General features: G+C 44.3%; 2 protein-coding genes across 7 annotated transcripts in view; one reads left to right on the plus strand and one right to left on the minus strand.

Moving 5' to 3' along the window:
- Nucleotides 1-19,857, plus strand: part of ACAD11 (acyl-CoA dehydrogenase family member 11) — a 39,475-nt gene that overhangs the window by 12,161 nt on the left and 7,457 nt on the right. For all 3 annotated transcript variants that reach the window (XM_082193008.1, XM_082193009.1, XM_082193010.1), the window contains 9 exons: nt 257-421; nt 3,614-3,761; nt 5,173-5,294; nt 6,065-6,171; nt 6,335-6,461; nt 8,904-8,981; nt 9,846-9,984; nt 10,542-10,649; nt 12,488-12,586. In XM_082193008.1, the coding sequence (XP_082049134.1) occupies nt 257-421; nt 3,614-3,761; nt 5,173-5,294; nt 6,065-6,171; nt 6,335-6,461; nt 8,904-8,981; nt 9,846-9,984; nt 10,542-10,649; nt 12,488-12,586 (1,093 nt within the window). The remainder of the gene's footprint in view (nt 1-256; nt 422-3,613; nt 3,762-5,172; nt 5,295-6,064; nt 6,172-6,334; nt 6,462-8,903; nt 8,982-9,845; nt 9,985-10,541; nt 10,650-12,487; nt 12,587-19,857) is intronic.
- ACKR4 (atypical chemokine receptor 4) lies at nt 13,289-19,857 on the minus strand. Of its 4 annotated transcripts, none has more exons than XM_082193118.1 (3): nt 18,702-19,857; nt 17,385-17,561; nt 13,289-15,896 (listed from the first exon to the last, which is right to left on the minus strand). In XM_082193118.1, the coding sequence occupies exon 3, from the start codon at nt 15,886-15,888 to the stop codon at nt 14,833-14,835; it is 1,056 nt and encodes a 351-aa protein (XP_082049244.1). In that variant the 5' UTR covers nt 15,889-15,896; nt 17,385-17,561; nt 18,702-19,857; the 3' UTR covers nt 13,289-14,832. The 4 variants fall into 4 exon arrangements, with proteins under 4 accessions (XP_082049244.1, XP_082049246.1, XP_082049243.1 ...); XM_082193120.1 differs by having other exon boundaries at nt 17,452-17,702; XM_082193117.1 differs by having other exon boundaries at nt 17,385-17,702.

Here is a 19,857-nt window from a genome sequence, read left to right on the forward strand (position 1 = left end):
CACTGCAGACTGCCTGAATGAAGTCCATGATCCACATTTTGGGAACCCCTGGAGTAGGATCCAAAAAAGTCTGCAATCTGCTTTTGAAAGCAATATTGTGATATAATCCAAAAGAGCCATGGGAAAGTCCTGTAGCACAAACCTTTCGTCTGAGCTTAAGCAATTTATTTTTTGATCACAACCATAACATTTCCCCTTCAGTTAGGCCTCCGTCTAACATATATTTCCCCCCATCCCTTACTGATTTTGTTTTCAGGTATCAACTTGGAGAAGACAGTATCAAGCAGCTGCTCATGCAAACATCCCAGCTATGGATGAATTGGCTGAATGGTTAACCAGCAACGTGCCTGCTGGCGATATTGAAGAAAAGTTGGTCCATGGAGATTTTCGATTAGACAACATCATATTTCATCCAACAGAGGTATCATGCATACGGCTTCAGTTAGGCTTGTAGCATTTCCAGGACTATGTGCATAGAGCCCTGAGATAAAAGTAGTCCCTCTTATTTCTGTGTGCTTCGTAAGATATTGCGTTTTCTGCCTCTGGGGAAGATGGCCAAATACTTTTGTGTGTCATCAGAAGCAAGTCATACTTGACATTGCTCTATTGGTTAGGCGCAATTTGTTTAAATTTGTCACCAGTGGCCACTCTGAAAAAGGACTGGAATGAATGAAAGAAAGAAAGAAAGATCAGGCTATGGAATGCTTTGCAAATGATACAAGAATAAAGGAGTCTGTTAGAAGGGGGGACATTTCCACTCAAAGATTGGATGGTGCTGAGGGTGACTCGTGCAATTGGTTTCCAATTCTCTAAGAGTATGTCTGCATAATCCTTTTTGTTGTGCCTCAAATTTATTTATTCCATAGGTTTGAGTCAATTTGGTGCCATTACCCTCATGGATCATTCCCTCACCATATTACATAAAAAAGGACTTGAAGGACAACCCCTCCCCATATAAACTGTCCCAGACTCTGTGTTCATAATCTGAGGCCCTTATTTATGTGCCTTCTGCATCCGAGGTCTGGAGGGCCTTCTCTGTAGTGGCTCCCAGTTTGTGGAAAGCTCTCCTCGGGAAGTTTGCCTAGAGCCTAAAATATATATAATGAAAATGTTCCTCTTCAACTAGGCCTTGGGCTGATTAATATTCTACAGCTTTTTAAATGTGTCTGAGGGAAGAAGGGGGTATTACTTTGCTGTTTGGTTTTACTGATTTACTTGTTTTTAGACAATTATGAGAAAGGACATTGATAACAATGTTCCTCGCTGAAGGAGGCCTCTTACTGCTCCATTAGGTATACAAATGTCTTTAGATTTAGAAAGGAACACTGAATTATATTTTATATTTTATATTGCTAATAGAATAATAGACTTCAGAGATGTAGATAGAGATGTTGTAATACTGAACGGAGTCAGCAGTCATAGGAATCGACCTCCATGCTTGGGAAGCTTATCTGACTTCTTCTGAATGACATGTTGTGCCAGAATGTCAGGGAAAAGGACAGTGTGAAATAAAATGCTTCAGAATGAGGGAAGAAATTTAAAATCTGGGCAGTTGAGCTGTAACCTCTAGGCGTATCTTCCTCGTGGTTTGAACCGAGCTGAGAAAACCAGTTGGGCATTAACCCTGTAAATAAATTCACATAGTTACATAACTACCCTGTGGGAGGGATCATTCTAAAAAGAGCCCTTTAAAACTCCCCTCCAGCATCTCTGTGCTACCTCTTTTGTGAGTGAAAGTTGAGCCCTTTTTGTGCAAGGAACAAGTTACGCAACACTTGTAGAATAAAGTCCAAATCTCCGCTTCGGTCTCATGACCATAACGACAGTCAGTTCAGGCTTTGCTCTGCAATCGTCCCCTTAAGTGCAAATTCTTTCCACAAAATACTAGTCCGGTAAAGTAGCAGCATGTTACACAGGACACTGATACAAAGGTGGTGGTGTTTGTTTGTTTTTGCAATTCTTGCTTGTTTCAGTGGACCTAGCCCTTGCCTAGTAGGCTGTGCCTCTAGTTCTGAGAGGTTTTACTCAACCTTCCATTGCAAAACAGTAATATCCTTATTCAGTGTGATGCAATAATAATAATAATAATAATAATAATAATAATAATAATAATAATAATAATAATTAATAATAATAATTTATACCCTGCCCATCTGGCTGGGTTTCCCCAGCCACTATGGGCGGCTTTCAACATAATATTAAAATGCAATAGTCTATTAAACATTAAAAGCTTCCCTAAACAGGGCTGCCTTCAGATGTCTTCTAAATGTCAGGTAGTTGTTTATCTCTTTGACATCTGATGGGAGGGCGTTCCACAGGGAGGGCACCACTACCGAGAAGGCCCTCTGCCTGGTTCCCTGTAACTTGGCTTCTCGCAGCAAGGGAACTGCCAGAAGGCCCTCGACCCTGGACCTCAGTGTCCGGGCAGAATGATGGAGGTGGAGACGCTCCTTCAGATATACTGGACCGAGGCAGTTTAGGGCTTTAAAGGTCAGCACCAGCACTTTGAATTGTGCTCGGAAACGTACAGGGAGCCAATGTAGGACTTTCAAGACCGGTGTTATGTGGTCTCGGCGGCCGCTCCCAGTCACCAGTCTAGCTGCCGCATTCTGGATTAGTTGTAGTTTCTGGGTCACCTTCAAAGGTAGTCCCACATAGAGCGCATTGCAGTAGTCCATTCCAAAGCAATTATTGGACACATGGGTGGGGGCTTGATACAATGCCAGAAAATAATGGGTGCAATCAGAACGAGCCTTGTGCTTGCATGCTTTGTGATTCTCTCCCCCCATCACTTCCAATTTAGTGGCAAACCCTCCTTTGCTTTTGCCTTGATACTGGGCAAACGGTTGCATATGCAAACTGCAGTTTACAGGCAAACCAAGATTGCAAACCACAGTTTTAACTTCATAATAATTGGATGGTTTAGCCATTTTCTAAATCTCTTAACATTGAGACAAATGTTGGGGTGGCTCCCGGCATCATGGAATCATAGTGAGAGACCCGTAGAACCAGTCATTATTTTTTTAAAGTGACTCTTTAGAGATGGTAACACCAAGGTTGCAGGTTCGATCCTCCTATATTGCAGGGGGTTGGATTAGATGATCTTCAGGGTCCCTTCCAAATCTACAATTCTATGATTCTTTTTTTAAAAAAATGACAAGGGTGGGGAGGGTCACACAAAAAAAAACACCTTGGGGGCAGGATGCAGCCAGTGGAACATGATTAGTTGCTGTTGTTTTACATGATAGATATAAATGCTTGCATGTAAATTCTGCATCAGTATCTTGGAGTGGCTGCCTATGTAATAAAAAGAAGCTTCTCAGAAGTTGAATGAATGGAAGCAGGGCACTGAAGATGGACTGGTGTTAACGGTCCCTTTATACTAGAGCCTTGTGTCTACGCTGGAGTCAGTGGTTGGGGACTGCTGACCTAATCCAGCCCTTGCAGAACTGGGGCCCTCCAGATGTTGTTGGACTACAACTCCCATCAGCCCCAGCCAGCTTTGCTGCAATCCAACCACGCCTGGAAGGCACCAGGGTGATGAATGTTGATCTAAACCTTTTCACCATTGCCCCTGGTCCCTCCCCCCCCCCCTGTATTCCTCTCTCTCCAGGCCCGTGTTGTGGCAGTGCTGGACTGGGAACTTTCGACCATAGGGCACCCTCTGGCAGACTTTGCTTACACTGTTTCTCTCTGGTTTTGGCCCATATCCCTCAAACATTTGCAAATGGCAAATTTCCAGTATATAAACAATATTGCAGGTATGCACCCATCTTTCTTTATATGTTCTGTGCCTATGTATTGGGGGGGGATCACCAGCCTTTGGGGAGCAGTGAGCTGAATGAAGGTCCTCGCTAGAGCGATGAGAGCCACTGGCTACAAATTTCAGGGTTCCTTTATTATATCGTTTCCTTCATGGAGAAGAGAAATGGATTTGGGATAAGGAATTTTTATAGTAGATACTGTCTTTCCACCGGGGTTCCTGCCCATTTCCACCTTGCAAATTAAGGGTTTGAAAGACTACCATCCTAGTGAAGAGGAACTGAGGTGGTTGTCTTTTGTCTGCTCCCTGCCTTCAAATTATCTCCTAACATTATCTTGATGGTCTCCATTCAAGGGGTGGATAAATTGTACTTGGCAACTAAATTTGCATGTGCTGATTTTTATGCAAGAAACTCAAGGTATGCCTGGATGCCTTTCAGGAGCCAAGGCTGGGATCAGACTGGTACCAGGGGCACAAAACTTCATGATGGGGTACCTCTTGTCATATTAGGTTATACCACTTACCTTGCATGTGCCACGATCTAGTAATAATCCACAGAATAAGTTCATATGGACACACACACCTTTGCACAACCAGACTTTTTTGTATTAGAAACTCAATAGGGTAAAGGAAGTTCCTGCTGCCAGCTCCACGTGACTGGCAGGCAACAACACACAGCCTGAGCAAGTGGGATTATCTCCATTGCTCCTCTCTCTTTTTCCCACCCACCACCCCCACCAAAGTTTTTTTTAAAAAAAGGTTTATCTGTGGGGTAAAGGAATTACCAACTGCCAGCTCCATGTGACTGGTAGGCAACAACAGCTCAGTGTATGCGTATGAGATGTGGGCGCATACTCACATAAGCACTGCATTGGATACAACCTGTTAGTTATCTCAGTTGGTACAGCATGAGACTCTTAATCTCAGGGTTGTGTGTTTGAGCCCCATATTAGGCAGAAGATTCTTGTTTTGCAGGGGCTTGGTATAGATGACCCTTGCCGTTCCTTCCAGCTCTATCTCTCTATGATTCTATGATCTGATAGCTATATTGCTGCATGAGAAAATAGATGCAGTATTAGTACAGTGGACGCTCAGGTTGCGAACGGGATCCATGCGGGAAGCGCTTTTGCAACCCGCAGCGTTTGCAACCAGCAGCGCCGCATCTGTGCACGCGCGAGTTGCGATTCAGCACTTCTGCGCATGCGCCGAAACCTGGAAGTAACCCGTTCTGGTGCTTCTGGGTTCGGCACGGTGCACAACCCGAAATCGCACAACCCGAAGCATCTGTAACCCAATGTATGATTGTATATCTATTTATACCCCTGTTGCATACAATTAAGACGACAACAACCCTGTGTAACCGGCACACCAAAGCCAAGTTTTCACATTATTCCGTGTCAATTTCCTAGGAATTCCTTCGGCTGAAGACGTGATCGCGACGTACTGTCGCTGCAGAGGTATCAGCGCTGCTGTGCCCAACCTGAATTTCTTCCTTGCTCTCTCGTATTTTAAAGTGGCTTCAATAATGCAGGTAATAGTTGTGGCTATAACCTGCCCATTTTAAACATATTTTAAGTTTCAGGGAGAAATACTGCAAACCATACTCCTACATAATGTTAGTGAAGTTTTTTGAAGTTCAACAAGAAATTGAGCGTTACTTTGATATGCATATTTCCTAGAATGTGATCAGATATGTCTCAGGCATGTGTCAATCACACAATTCAAATGCCCCTTAACATTCACATGAACACAAAATTTAATAACTGGGTGGCAGCAGGGAACCAGTCTTGTTTTTGGTTCACCTTAAACACTGGCAGATCCAGCTGTGAGATTTTGTGGGGCTAGTTGAGATTATTACTACTACCATACTTCATATTTAGTTTTCCACAGCCTACAGGAGTTGGATTTTAGCCACCCTGCAGTGGGTTTGTGTCAGTGTCCTCAACACCCCAACTTTTTTAAAAAATAAACAGCTCTGGAACATCAACAACATTGTCTTACACTGAACGTAATGAGAGAGAGAGAGACATTGCAGTTCTTTTGTAATTCAAGAAAACCTTTAATAAAAAGTATTTCAAAATAAAATAACAACGGTCATTATATATTACTTTAGCTAGTAACAAACAACGGCTCTCCAAATTTTATATTTTATCAGTTGTTTCAGAGGCAGAATTGTTTGGCTGTGCAGTACTAAGTGTTGTGCCATTTCACAATTTCTACATGACATATTGTTTTAGCAAGTGGGTTCTTGAATGAAATAAAAAGCCAAATCACATATACTTTTGTTTATATGTTCCTTAGGGCATCTACGCCAGATACCTTCAGGGAAATTCCGTTGCGGAAAACAGCCACAAGTTTGGCAGTATGGTGAAACCTTTGGCAGAAACTGGATTACTGGTATCAAAAAAGTAAGAATGGTTTATTCAGAATATTTTTTTTTTAAATGGCAACGAGTTGAGGTCGTAGTGTGGGGTATTGCATGAGGAGTCGGGGAGATGAATTTGTTTCTGCTTTAAGGCTATGTAGCTGAAGAAAAATGCCATTACTGTCCCATCTGGGTTTTTCTTCTAGAACATCTTTTGCCACTGAGAGTCAGCCCTGTAGCACAGGAGAATTATTCCACCAGTCTAAAGAGGGCAAAGAAGTGCTTGAAACGGTGAAGGATTTCATGAAGAAATATGTTTTTCCGGCTGAAATGGTGAGACATATGATGTAGCATATTCAGAACACTGGTAATAATCAGGCACAGATTGAGAGCCTAATCATTGATTAGGAACAGAAATGTGGCTGAATTTTGCCCTGGTTAATAAGATTTCTCTAGTATATGATTCAACAGTACAGTGGTACCTCGGGTTAAGTACTTAATTTGTTCCGGAGGTCCGTACTTAACCTGAAACAGTTCTTAACCTGAAGCACCACTTTAGCTAATGGGGCCTCCTGCTGCTGCCATGCTGCACAATTTCTGTTTTCATCCTGAAGCAAAATTCTTAACCCGAGGTACTAATTCTGGGTTAGTGGAGTCTGTAACCTGAAGCTGCTGCCACACCGCCAGAGCACAATTTCTGTTCTCATCCTGAAGCAAAGTTCTTAACCTGAAGCAATATTTCTGGGTTAGCAGAGTCTGTAACCTGAAGAGTATGTAACCTGAGGTACCACTGTACTGATTTGTGGTTGTCAAAGTAAGACACAGATTTAGTTATCTAGCAGAGATGGGGAATCTGCTGCTCTCCATCTGTCGTTAGACTTTAGCTTCCATCAAACAACATGGCTATGAGCAGAGATGATGAGAGTTCAAGTCCAGTACAGCTTTGCCCTCCCTGCTATCAGGTCTAGTTCCTCCCTCAGTGCCAGAAGGCAGAGGTGATCCCATTGCAAAGGTTATTAGGACTCCTGTATCATTCATAGTTTTTGTTATGTAATGAAGTTCTCACCCTGGGCCAGCAGGGGGATACTGTAGATAGTTCAGGTCCACATATGCAAATAAGGGATCGAAAGTGATGTTCAGTCATTGGATAGTTACAGAAAGTTGTTACAGTTACATTGTACTAGAGCTCTATATAAGCAGGCTGGCTGAACCCTTCAGTTCTGTTCTGTTCTGGCCTGTGAATAAACAAGAGCTGTTTGAAGAATTGCTGTGTCGTCTGATATGTTCACCCACAACTTAACAGTTTTACACAGAAGCATAGGTGCCAGATCCTGGGGGCCGAGGCACTTTCACACCCCCAATTTTTTTTTATTAGTGGGTAGGTCCCATCAATATTCAGAGAGCATTTGACTCTGCCCCATGGTATATCACAATGCCATGCTCACGACATCAGGATGTTGTGTGACATCGGGTGCGCATGATGTCAAGACGACATCAGGCCTCCTCAATCATCTTGAGAAGTTGGTGCCTCTACAGAGAGGGGATTTTAGCTGGTGCAATCATCGCTGGCCGCCAGGACCAGCTGCAAGCCTGAGTTGCCTCATAACAAAATGTGGCCTAGTAACTCACCTCCTGGGTTGGTGTCCTCACCCCAGGGGCATGCAGTAGCAGCAGCAGCTGTTTTCTAAATCAGGCAGCTGGGAAATGCCTGCCATTTTAAACCCACCGCAAACAAAACATTGACCCGTGGCATTGTGGGAAATTTTAATGGTGGATAGCTTTCAGACCCAGCCATCTAGTGCAGGGGCCCCAGGACAGGCAATAGTGGTGGGCCTTTCTAAGGTCCAATGGTACAGTTAGGTAAATTATACTCTAGACATACAAGTACTCGGGTTAAGTACTTAATTTGTTCCAGAGGTCTGTTCTTAACCTGAAACTGTTCTTAACCTGAAGCACCATTTTAGCTAATGGGGCCTCCTGCTGCTGCCGCGCTGCCGGAGCACGATTTCTGTTCTCATCCTGAAGCAAAGCTCTTAACCTGAAGCACTATTTCTGGGTTAGCAGAGTCTGTAACCTGAAGTGTATGTAACCTGAAGCGTAATCTGAGGTACCACTGTAATGGCTTTACAGGAGTCCTTTTATTTTACAGTGGTACCTCGGGTTACAAACACTTCGGGTTACAAACACTTCAGGTTACAAACTCCGCTAACCCAGAAGTAGTACCTCAGGTTGAGAACTTTGCCCCAGGATGAGAACGGAAATTGTGCACTGGCGGCATAGCAGCAGCAGGAGGCCCCATTAGCGAAAGCGTGCCTCAGGTTAAGAACAGTTTCGGGTTAAGAACGGACCTCTGGAATGAATTAAGTTCGTAAACTGAGGTACCACTGTATTATTTTATTATTTATATGATGCCCATCTGACTGGGCTGTCCCAGCCATTCTGGGTAGCTCCCAACACAATATTAAAAGCACAATAAAACGTCAAGCATTAAGAAATTCCCTGTTGTACTGGGTTGCCTTCAGATGTTTTCTGAAAGTCATATAGTCATTTAGATGTGTGAGGGAAATACTGATTCACTATTCATCCAGTCTATTGGACTTCAGGTGCTCACATTCACAATTCTGTGTCTTTATGACTCTTCCCTCCAATTACTCACAAACCATATGAAAAGCAGAGTAAGTAGCAATCTAGTGAAATGTACTGAGGGGGGGAAATGCACTGATGTGGCTTTATTGGCTGTTGTGTGTTCTCTGTTGATGTATTTTATTTTCCTAGGAAATGGTGGAGTATTACGCCAGAAATAAAAATTCGCCAGACATATGGAAAAAGCCTGCCGTGATTGAGAGACTGAAGGTGCTTGTATTTTTTCACTTTGTGGTGTTAATAATGGAAGGAATTACCTGATACAGTCCTGTAGCTGTGCAAATGTCACTTGAAGAATAGCTTATCTGATGTTTGGGGATCTTATTCCAATTAAAATGGCAGGTAAAGTTTTGAAGAGAAAGAATAGTTTATCACCCTGATCCACAGGCCTGATAAAACGGCGACACTTTTGCTTTAAAGCACTTTAGGTGAATTGATTTCAACTGCAGGCAAGCCTAGGCCAAATTTCTTCTGCAGTTTCACAGGCTTACACTCTGGGCCGTTAATCAAAGATGTTTTGCTGAATAACATTGTGGAAAGACAGAAATCTCTGCAATATGTAGTTTTTAGTCTTCTGTTTCTATAACCAAGGAGGAAAAAATAATAATTTCACACTAAGACACCTTGTCAGGAGTAAGATGCTCTGACTCATTTGGATTTCCTTAATGGAATTAGGTTGGTTGGAACCAGAGTTTAAGATCTGGTGTGTATATGAGAGAGAGAGAGAGAGAGAGAGAGAGAGAGAGAGAGAGAGAAGGAAAGAAGGAAAGAGAAAGAGAGAGGGGGAGAGAGAGAGAGAGAGAGAGAGAGAGAGAATAAGTGAAGCTGTTTATGGCAATGCCAGAACCAATAATTTGGCTTGGTGTTTTCTGAGTGCTGTCAATCAGATTGGCATTTATTTTATTGGGATTATATTAAAATACATATATTTCCCCAAATACTGTAAGCATCCCAGCTCTTAAATTATTTATTTTATTATATTTAAGTATTATATATCCCACTTCTAGCTAAAATATTAGAATGGTCGTTCAGTGCCACCATGACTTGGCTGATCCCTCTTACTTCTCTCATCAGGAAAGGGCCAAGGCAGAGGGTCTCTGGAACCTTTTCCTGCCAGGGGTTAGTGGTCTTGGCCAGCTGGACTATGCCTTAATCGCAGAAGAGACCGGGAAGTGCTTCTTCGCGCCCAACGTGTTCAACTGCCACGCCCCAGGTCAGTGAATTGTTATGACACTCATACCAGGGATCGTGGAATCACAGAGCTGTAGAGTTGGAAGGGACCTCAAGGGTTTTCTAGTCCAACCCGCTGCAATGCCAAACATGGGAATCGAACCCATGACCTTGAGATTAAGAATCTCATTCTCTAACCAACTGGGCTAATCTAGTACCTGACGGGGAACCTTTCTTAGCTCAAGTGCCACGCTTTCTCCTGAGGGACCGCATGCCAGAGACAGATGTGCATTAGACCTTTGACTGGTTCCTACAGACGCCATTTGCACACCCCTCATCCTACATCTAGGAAGGTAGAAGCATTTTCAGAGTTGAAGGGCACATTCCAGCCAGGCAAAAACACTCAAGGAGGGTGCAAAGCAGGGCTGGTGACAGACGTGACCTTGGGAGTTTTCCTGAGGGCTGGATAATGAGTCCTGAGGTGCTGCATCTGGCTCCCAGGCCTGAGGTTTCCCATCCTTGCCTCTATGCAGTGATCACTGTGTGTCTGATGGAGCGGAAACTGCAACAGCGTCTTTTCTGTTTGTCTCCGCCCCCCAGACACAGGAAACATGGAGGTCCTGCACATGTTTGGGACCCAAGAACAAAAGAAACAATGGCTGGAGCCTCTCCTAGAAGGGAAAATAAGTTCTTGCTTCTGCATGACAGGTAATAGTTTCCTCTTCTCCTCCTAAAAACTAAGGATTGTGATACGGTGCTACACAAATCCTCCAATAGGGACTGCACTTCTGACATTTGTATTACATACAGAGAAATATAATGGTTTTAGTATTGATAGTCCACAACAGTTCCTCTGTAGTATTTTGCCAGGAATATCTTTTCTTTATAATTTACATCTGCTCCAATTATTATTTTTTGTACGTTTGTCTTATTTTTATACTGTTTTTAAATAATTTGAGATGTTTATATGTTTTGTTATATAAGTGTGAAATTCAATAACCTGTAAGAAACATTGCAATAATAAAACAAATAGAGCCTGAACCAGGTTTAAAATATTCCCTGTCCTTCTCATCACCGTTCATCCTTCTACATCACATAGAATTGCATGTTGCTAAGAATTCTCAACTAATAAATATACGTCTACATATATATTTGAGCTCTTTGACATTCTCCTTAGATTAACTTAGAAACAATCTGAGACAGTGGCGGCAAATCTATGGCATGTGTGCCAGAGTGGGCATTCAGAGCCCTCTCTGTGGGCACACACGCCATCAGTCCATCTGCTCTGTTGCTGGGGGTTGGCCAAGTGGGCAGGAAACTCTCACTAGAGTTCCTCGGCCCCCCATGCCGCTGTGAGCCAGAAACGGGTTATGTTTTGCTTCTGCGAGCCGGAGATTGTCTGCGGCGATTGGGCGGGAGATTATTGCCTGTTGTCGATTGGCTTCCTCTGTATTACTTGGCAGCTGCCTCCCCCCAAAAAGCTCAGCAAACCTGGACATTCCTCCCAATGAAAGCTCAGCAACAGTGTGCAACCCCCCCCCCCAAAGAAGCTCAACAACTCAGGGTACTTTGTGTTGGCACTTTGCGAGAAATAAGTGGGTTTTGGGTTGCAGTTTGGACACTCGGTCTTTAAAAGGTTCGCCACCGCTGATCTAAGATCTTCAGCAAAATAAATAGTAAGGCCACTTCCCAAACCAATTAAGAAGGACCAGGAAAAATGCTAACCAGTCTGTGTGGTCCCCAGAAGTGCTTTAAAACAACTAGGGGAACATTAAAGGTAAAGGGACCCCTGACCATTAGGTCCAGTCATGACAGACTCTGGGGTTGCGGCGCTCATCTCGCTTTATTGGCCGAGGGAGCTGGCGTACAGCTTCTGGGTCATGTGGCCAGCATGACTAAGCCGCTTCTGGAAAACCAGAGCAGCGCACGGAAACGCCATTTACCTTCCCGCTGGAGTGGTACCTAGTTATCTACTTGCACTTTGATGTGCTTTCGAACTGCTAGATTGGCAGGAGAAGGGATCGAACAACGGGAGCTCACCCCGTTAAGGGGATTTGAACCGCCAACCTTCTGATCAGCAAGTCCTAGGCTCTGTGGTTTAACCCACAGCGCCACCCATGTCCCATAGGGGAACATTAAGCAACATAATAAAAAGGTAAAGGGACCCCTGACAATTAAGTCCAGTCGCGAATGACTCTGGGGTTGCGGTGCTCATCCCGCTTTACAGGCCAAGGGAGCCGGCATTTGTCCGCTTCTGCAGACAGTTTTTTCCGGGTCATGTGGCCAGCATGATTAAGCTGCTTTTGGCAGAACCAGAGCAGCGCACGGAAACGCCGTTTACCTTCCTGCCGGAGCAACATAATGAAACCACATAAATAGACACATCATCTGCTGAGGGTGGTGGGGATGGACGGACTGCCTTTTCTCCTTGTAGACCACTGATGCTGCTTCTATCACCTCTGCTTGGTGATAAAATGGGCTAAGTTAAATTCTGTTTTCAATTACTCCAGCTTCAGTAAGCCATGATTGGTATTTTGTTTGAACAGAACCTGGCGTCGCTTCGAGTGATGCCACCAATATGGAATGCAGCCTCGAGAGAGATGGAGACAGCTATGTGATCAACGGCCAAAAGTGGTGGAGCAGCGGTGAGTAAAACAAAGTTTTCCTGGAATGATGAGATCAATTCTGTCTCAGAATTCTGTTCTCCCTCCCATGTTTCCGTATTGACTGCATGAGGACTAAGAAAGATTACTTTTCTTTTTTTGCTAGCATCATGCTTTAACAGGCCTTTTCATTTGCATGCTAGATATTCCATATATATTTTATCTATGGATTAAGTCACATGGGACTCCAGCATTAAGGTTTGCTCCTGCACTTAGGTGAACTGAAGTCACCTTAGGGCCTTCTCAAACTGAGTGTTCTATAAATAGTGGAGAATACACATTAATCGTGGTGAGTCTCAACGCTGTGCTGTGTACATGTAAACCAGTGTTTCCCAAACATGGGCCTCAAACTGGTTTTGGACTACAATTCCCATCATCCCTGATCACTCGTCCTGCTAACTAGGGATGATGGGAGTTGTAGTCCAAGAACAGCTGAAGTTTGGGAACCCCTGATGTAAACCAATGACTCCTTTGGAATATGTTTTACACACAAGTTGTTTAACAATGTGTGAAGCTACAGACATATCCATCTTTTAAATTGGAATAGTATGGGATGCTAATTAGCTGATATGCCAAAACTTCTGCAAGGCAATAAGGGACCCTCCTGAATTTGAAAGATTCCCCTATAAAAAAACCCCCATAGTAGTTCAGGGATTGTTTTATACACATGGTTTATACACATGGTTCCTTTCTCTTCCGTTGAAGCTCTTTTATTGTATATAAAAATGAAGCATAATATATATTAATAAAATACAATAGGAATAACAAAACATAAGATTGTGTTGTGGGTGACTTAATGGAAATGCTGTAGGTGTCGTTACGTGATAGTTCTAATCGTATTAGGAAATTCTACCCATTAAGTCCTGCACTTCAAATTCCATTAGATGAAGGAATAAGGTTCCCCCTGCCACCGAAAAATTACTATTTGTGTAAATAAGTGTTTAGGTGTATTCTTGTCCATATAAGTATCCAGATGCATTCTTGAGCAGCAACTGAACATGGCATCCCCATGTCTAGTATTCCATCTTTCAGGAACACAAGGCAACATGTACCCCATGTACTGATGCCATTATCCTATGCGTTTTCTGGATTCCTGTTCCATGTAAATTATCTGGGTGGAGAAAACTTAGCACAATGGCACCAGGATTTATAGCAGGGCTTGGGGGGAAGCATTGATCCATTGGGGTTGTTGGACTCTGGCTCCCATCAACCCCCATCAGTATGATCAGTGGCAGGGCCATCTTAAGCCTATCCGGCGCCGTGGTGCAAAGATCCCGCCGGCGCCCTCCCCTTTCCCAGAGTTGACCTTTTTCTGGGACTGGAGGAGGTGGGCAGCGGCTGGAGGGCGGCTTCTCTGGTGGGGAAGAGGCAGAGGCTGGATGCGACACCTCCTGGCTCAGCTAGCCGCTTCGTGCCACGGTGGGCATGGCAGGCAGCACACCGAGCGAGCAAGGGCACGTGCGCCGCTCCCGCCAAGTGTCAGCTTGGTTTTTTCCTATTTAGCCTTCTGGCGCCCCACAGAATTTGGTGCCTGCAGGCTAAAAGGGAAAAAACCGAGCTGATGCTCAGCAGGAGCAGTGCACGCACCCTTGCTCACTCAGTGCGCTCGTTCGGTCTTCCCTGGACTCTCATCTGGCACCCTCCAGAACCTGGTGCTCTGGCACCCTGCACTACTAGCCTCAATGGGTAAGATGGGCCTGGTCAGTGGTCAGGGATAATGGAAGCTGAAGCCCAACAACAGCTTTCATTATCCCTGACCGTTGGCCATACTGATGGCGGTGGAGTCCAGTGCTTCCCCACCTCTTCTTATAGGATGATTTTATTTTCTATAATAAGAACAGGCTTGCCACTATATTTCCTGAGCCATGCTTCTCAAGGAAAAAAACAGCCTTTAGGAAAATAGCTATTGAGTGATTCTACTCCCTCTATCTCCTTGCTACTATACAGGCTTATTTCCACTTGAACATTTCATTAGTATGTATTATTTGATGCTAGAAATAATGTGCAGCATTTCCTGTATGCATAGATCAGCCCATTTAAACTAGGTTAGCAGAGAGCAGTTATGCTAGGTCCAGCTATCTGCTCAATTGGAACAGCTTCATCCTGCCACGTGAAGCAATCACAATCGATATTCAGTTCTTTTATCAAGGATCTCTCTGTGTCAACCCAGCACAGCCAGGCATTGACTGGCTTAAGTGAACACGGATTGCTTTCCTTCTCCCCATTTTCTAAATAGCGAAGCTACTGGTCTCTTGCCCAGAATCTTCATAGTCCACAGGAATTTCTTCATTTGCTGCGCTCTGCTGCCTTCTCCAGTAGCCGCAACACTTTGCCATTTTGACCATGTGCATTTTGAAAGAGGCTCCCATAAAAAAATAAAGGATGGGGTTCAGGCAGCAGTGGGACAAAGCAATGCTGTTAGTCACCTGGAATACGATATCAATGGTTTTGCTTGTGCTGCAGTCTGTAATAAGTGGGTAGATAATGTCAATGGCTTTCCAAAGCTTGACGATGTTATAAGGCAGTTGCGTGACGATAAAGACCGACACTGCTGCAACAAGAACTTTCAGAGGCCGGCATTTTTTAACACTGGGGCTCGAAATGAGAGTTCTGGCCACAGCCGAGTAGCAAACCAGCATGATGAGGAAAGGCAGTGCAAAACTCAGCAACATTTCTGCTATTTCGATGGTTACGTTAATTACGTTCCCCGTGCTTTGAGGAAATGCGGGAAAACATGTAAGCCTGTTGTTGAACTCCACGACTGTGTTAAAGACGAGTTCAGGAATGCAAAGGAACATGGCGGCTGCCCAGACAAGGAAAGACGTTTTGCCGCATTGGTTGATGGCCCCTGGTTTAGCTTGGGATTTGACAATGGCTTTGTATCTATCGACGCTGATGCAGGCCAGAAATTGCATGCTAGCACTAAAGGTCATTGTGTAGATAGCGGACGTGATCTTGCACAAAGGGATACCTAGGACCCATCCGTGGGCGGCACTCGCAGCCCAAAAGGGAAGAGTGCAGAGCAGTAACAAATCGGCGATCGCCAAGTTCATGATGTATACATCCACCCTGGTCTTTAGTTTTCTGATGTAGGCGAAGAATGCCACCACTAGGGAATTCCCAGCGAGCCCAACGAAGAAAACGACAGAGTAGAATGCCGGTAGGAACGAGGTGATGAATGCTCTGACCTCACCTTTGTAGCAAAGCATTTCGAAGGAAGCGTAGTCGAAAGTAGTGTTCAGTTCATAATCATTGTAGTGGTATCCTTCTGTAGAGAGCTCCATGGAAGAATCTGAAAGACGGTGGGGTGGAGGGAAGTTAATTGCACCCAGTGGATGTTAGTTTTCCAGGAAATTTTGGATTGGGGGAATTTCCTGTACAAATTAGGATGATTTCCAGCTTGCCTCAGAAGATTTCTTGATGCCTTATGATGTGATTCAAGGATGATGATGATGATATATTATTTCTACCCGCCCATCTGGCTGGGTTTCCCCAGCCACTCTGGGCGGCTTTCAACAGAAAACACAATAAAACATCAAACATTAAAAACTTCCCTAAACAGGGCTGCCTCCAGATGTCTTCTAAAAGTCAGATAGTTGTTTATTTCCTTGACCTCTGATGGGAGGGTGTTCCACAGCGCTGGCACCACCACCGAGAAGGCCCTCTGCCTGGTTCCCTGTAACCTCACTTCTCGCAGGGAGGGAACAGCCAGAAGGCCCTTGGAGGCTGAACGATGGGGGTAGAGACGCTCCTTCAGGTATACCTGGCTGAGGCCATTAAGGCTTCAAAGGTCAGCACCAACACTTTGAATTGTGTTTGGAAACATACTGGGAGCCAATGTAGGTCTTTCAGGACATGGTCTTGGCGGCCACTCCCAGTCACCAGTCTAGCTGCCGCATTCTGGATTAGTTGCAGAAGGCTGTTCGTTTCACTTTTGTTTAGTAAAGGGAGATAAATACCTTTTGTTACATCAGAAAATGTACTGAGATCCTAGAGAGTGATCTAATTTTACATGTTTATTTTACTTTTATTTCATAAAGAAAACTAAAGCATTTGAAACTGACACACTTGCGTAACATTATATTTTTGCAGCTGGTATCCATTCATTGTTATGAATGAACAATGTGGGGAGGGGATTTTGTTCCACATCATTGGTGGCATTTGGAAATAGATTTTAAATACTTGAATCAAAGACTCCAGACAAACACTATAATCTTCAAGGGCTCTTACCTGCATGCAGGGCTAAACTAGGCGTTACAATGAATAAACACATGGGTGTTGCTAAACATAGCACCTCCTCTCCCCCATTCCTTCCTTACTATTACAACAGCCTCCAACCATTAGCAGCCAACTCCTAGGGCCGAGTAGTCTCCCCCCCTTCCGTAAAATATTTGAGGGGGCCGGACCCCTTCAAAGTTAGTGGGCATTGCCATTCCATGCATCTGTGCACTGCAGCATGTAATCGTTTTTGCAGGGTAGGGGTTTATTTGCCCTCCCCCCCATATTTTATTCAAGTTGGCACCCCTGGGAGCCAACGATGTGAAGTGGGACCATGTCATCAGAAAAACAGACTCTCAGTTTAGATGATATTAATTTGTTCCAGTGAGCAAAGACCCAGAATCACGCCAAAAGAAAATACATCAGAAAACTTATTAAAAGTAAATGGTAAAAATTGCTAATATGTAGAATGAAGGCAATGTAAACGATGCATTTATGAACAATGATGCAAAATAAACTGAGCTATATGAAAAATGATTGCAGTATAATAATATAAACTTACAGCGAGACTAGTCCAGGCAGTAAAGCCCTGCAGCTTTCAAAATTAAGATAAGGCAGGAATGCCAAACCTGCGGCTTTCTTTCAACGGTTTGCCCTTGAAGTTCTTGGTCCAAGTAATTAATTTCAGCTGAGTTGGCGGAGGACCCACTCCTGGGCTGTCCTTTTTGTTTTCCTGAAGCTGCAAATAAGCAGATGGATACAGGAAGTTCTTTTCTTAGATGTCGGCGGCTAGATTCCTGAGAGTCTCAAATTGTTCCTCCGTGCGCCCGAGTGAAATCTTCCAACATCTAACTAATTGTAGCCGGTGGGATTTCTTTCGCTGATCGACAAAGATCCCAAGTATTATTATTTTTTAAGTCGAAAAGTTTTCTCTTGATCTACCATGTGTGCCTGGGGATATTCCAGCTTCCCACTTTCCTCCATAAACAGCGGTGACTGCTGTGGCTGGTTGGAATGGCTGGTTTCCAAGACACTATAATACTTTTAACAGTGGTGGGCTTTGTTATCTTCCCCCTGGCTGTTTTAAATTTGGATTTGTGCATTGCAGGCAGTTGGACTAGACAACCCTTGTCCCTTCCAACTCTACAATTCTATGATCATCTGCCTGTCCCCTAGTAACCCCATCCTTTTATCTGTGTGCATTTTATCCCCCTTGGCTTCTGTCTTTGGGCAGCATTAGTGCCATGGGATGTTTGAGAGCAGGATTTTATCTGTACAAATAAGAGGTTAGAGCACCAGGAGGGCTGCACCCTTCCAGTTGCAGGCAGAGCAATGGGCACAAATTTAACAATCAGTACAGTAGTCTTGCATCCTTTTTGGGCACCCTTCAGCTGGGAAGGACGCAGCAGCTCATGGCACCCTGTGCCCCCTCCCAAAACTGCACCTGGGGCAACAGCCCCCCTCCCAGCCCCTCCATGCTACGCCTCTGGAATCCCGCAAGGAAAAAGGTCCGTAAGCCTAGTAGTAGCAGCAGAGCACATGTTTTGGTCCCAGCTTTAATTCCCAGCATCTCTCTCTTGTAAACGCCAGAGAGCCGCGGCTAGATCACATCTGTCCTGCACATCTAGAGCACGCTGATGCCACCTTAGCAGTCATTACTCCCCCTCCCCCAAGAATCCTGGGAGTTGTAGTTCGTTAAGGGTAGTTTATTAAGGGTGCTGGGAACGGTAGCTCCGCGAGAGTTCTCCCAACAACTCTCGGCACCCTTCGCAAACTGCAGAAGCCACTTGAGGGAACACACACACACACACACACAGCAAAAGGTCACTGCAGACTGTTTTCTAATCATTTATAAAAATGATAAAATGAAATTGCTGACCTGTTTTCCTCTTTTCAGGAGCTGCTTCATTGAACTCCTCCTATGCAATGCTATTTTGGTTTCTGACTCACAATTATTCTCCAGAACTACCCCGCCTTTCATTTCCATTCTCTTTCCTCCGCCCACCCTCATCTGCCAGCAACACTTGTGCTTTCCTGGAAAACATCTGTTTCAGTTGAGCCAAAGGGCAGCTCCGTTTGCTGGCTCAGCGTTGCCTTTTAACCTGAAAGACAGAAAAAACTTTGTTGAAAACCCAGTTATTGGTGTGGCGTTTCGACAATGGGAATAGGATTGAGGTAGAAGTTTGGTCAGGGTTGCTAAGCGTATTTTAGCTCAGATAAGGGCTGTGTATGTACCATGCCTTTAAAACACATCTCTTTCCCGCCCAGCTCCCCTAAGAATCCTGTGCACTGAAGTTTGCTGATGCAGGGCTGATCAGTGGCAGTATGGCCTATAGGGCAGGTATCTGGCTTTAAATGGAGGGTGCCCCATTCCCCTGCTGCAGCAATACTGTCATATACTCAACACAGTCTGCTAAAAATTGTTTGCATGCCTCAAATCGGTATTTCAAAATATTACGTTTCATGTATCCTAACAACCAGACCAACAAGTCAGTTAAGCCAGTTTAAATCTGGCTGGTTTGTGGATCATTTCAGGCAGCGGAACGTGTGGGATTTCCACCTTAAGCTGCCCTTTCCCAAATCCGACTGTTGGTCCATAAAGTACAGTACAGTCATAACTTGGTTTTTGAACAGCCTAGTTCTTAAACGCCTTGATTCCGAAATGATCAAAACCTGGAAGTGAGCGTTCTTTTGGAAGCCGAACATCCAACAGGGCTTCTGCAGCTTCTGATTGGCTGCAGCAGCTTCTTGCAGCCAATCAGAAGCCGCGCTTCAGTTTTCGAAGATTTTGGAAGTCAAACGGACTTCTGAAACCGATTCTGTTCAACTTCCAAGGTACCACTGTACTGTCTGCTCTGACTGGCAGTTGGGTCTCCAGGTTTTCTTTTCCCATCAGCTGCTCTTTTTAACTGGGGACAGAATTTGCTTTCAAGTAAATGTGTACCTAGGAATGTCGTTTCTTGCTAAATGAGATGGGATTAGTATCACAGCCTTTTAGCCCAACCCTAAAACTGTTCACTGGGAACTTGTCCATT

Source organism: Podarcis vaucheri (assembly GCF_965113315.1).
Source record: "Podarcis vaucheri genome assembly, chromosome: 12".
NCBI lineage: Eukaryota > Metazoa > Chordata > Lepidosauria > Squamata > Lacertidae > Podarcis > Podarcis vaucheri.

Coding starts and splice junctions, on each gene's coding strand:
- ACKR4 (XM_082193119.1), bottom strand. CDS start 15,888: ATGGAGCTCTCTACAGAAGGATACCACTACAATGATTATGAACTGAAC.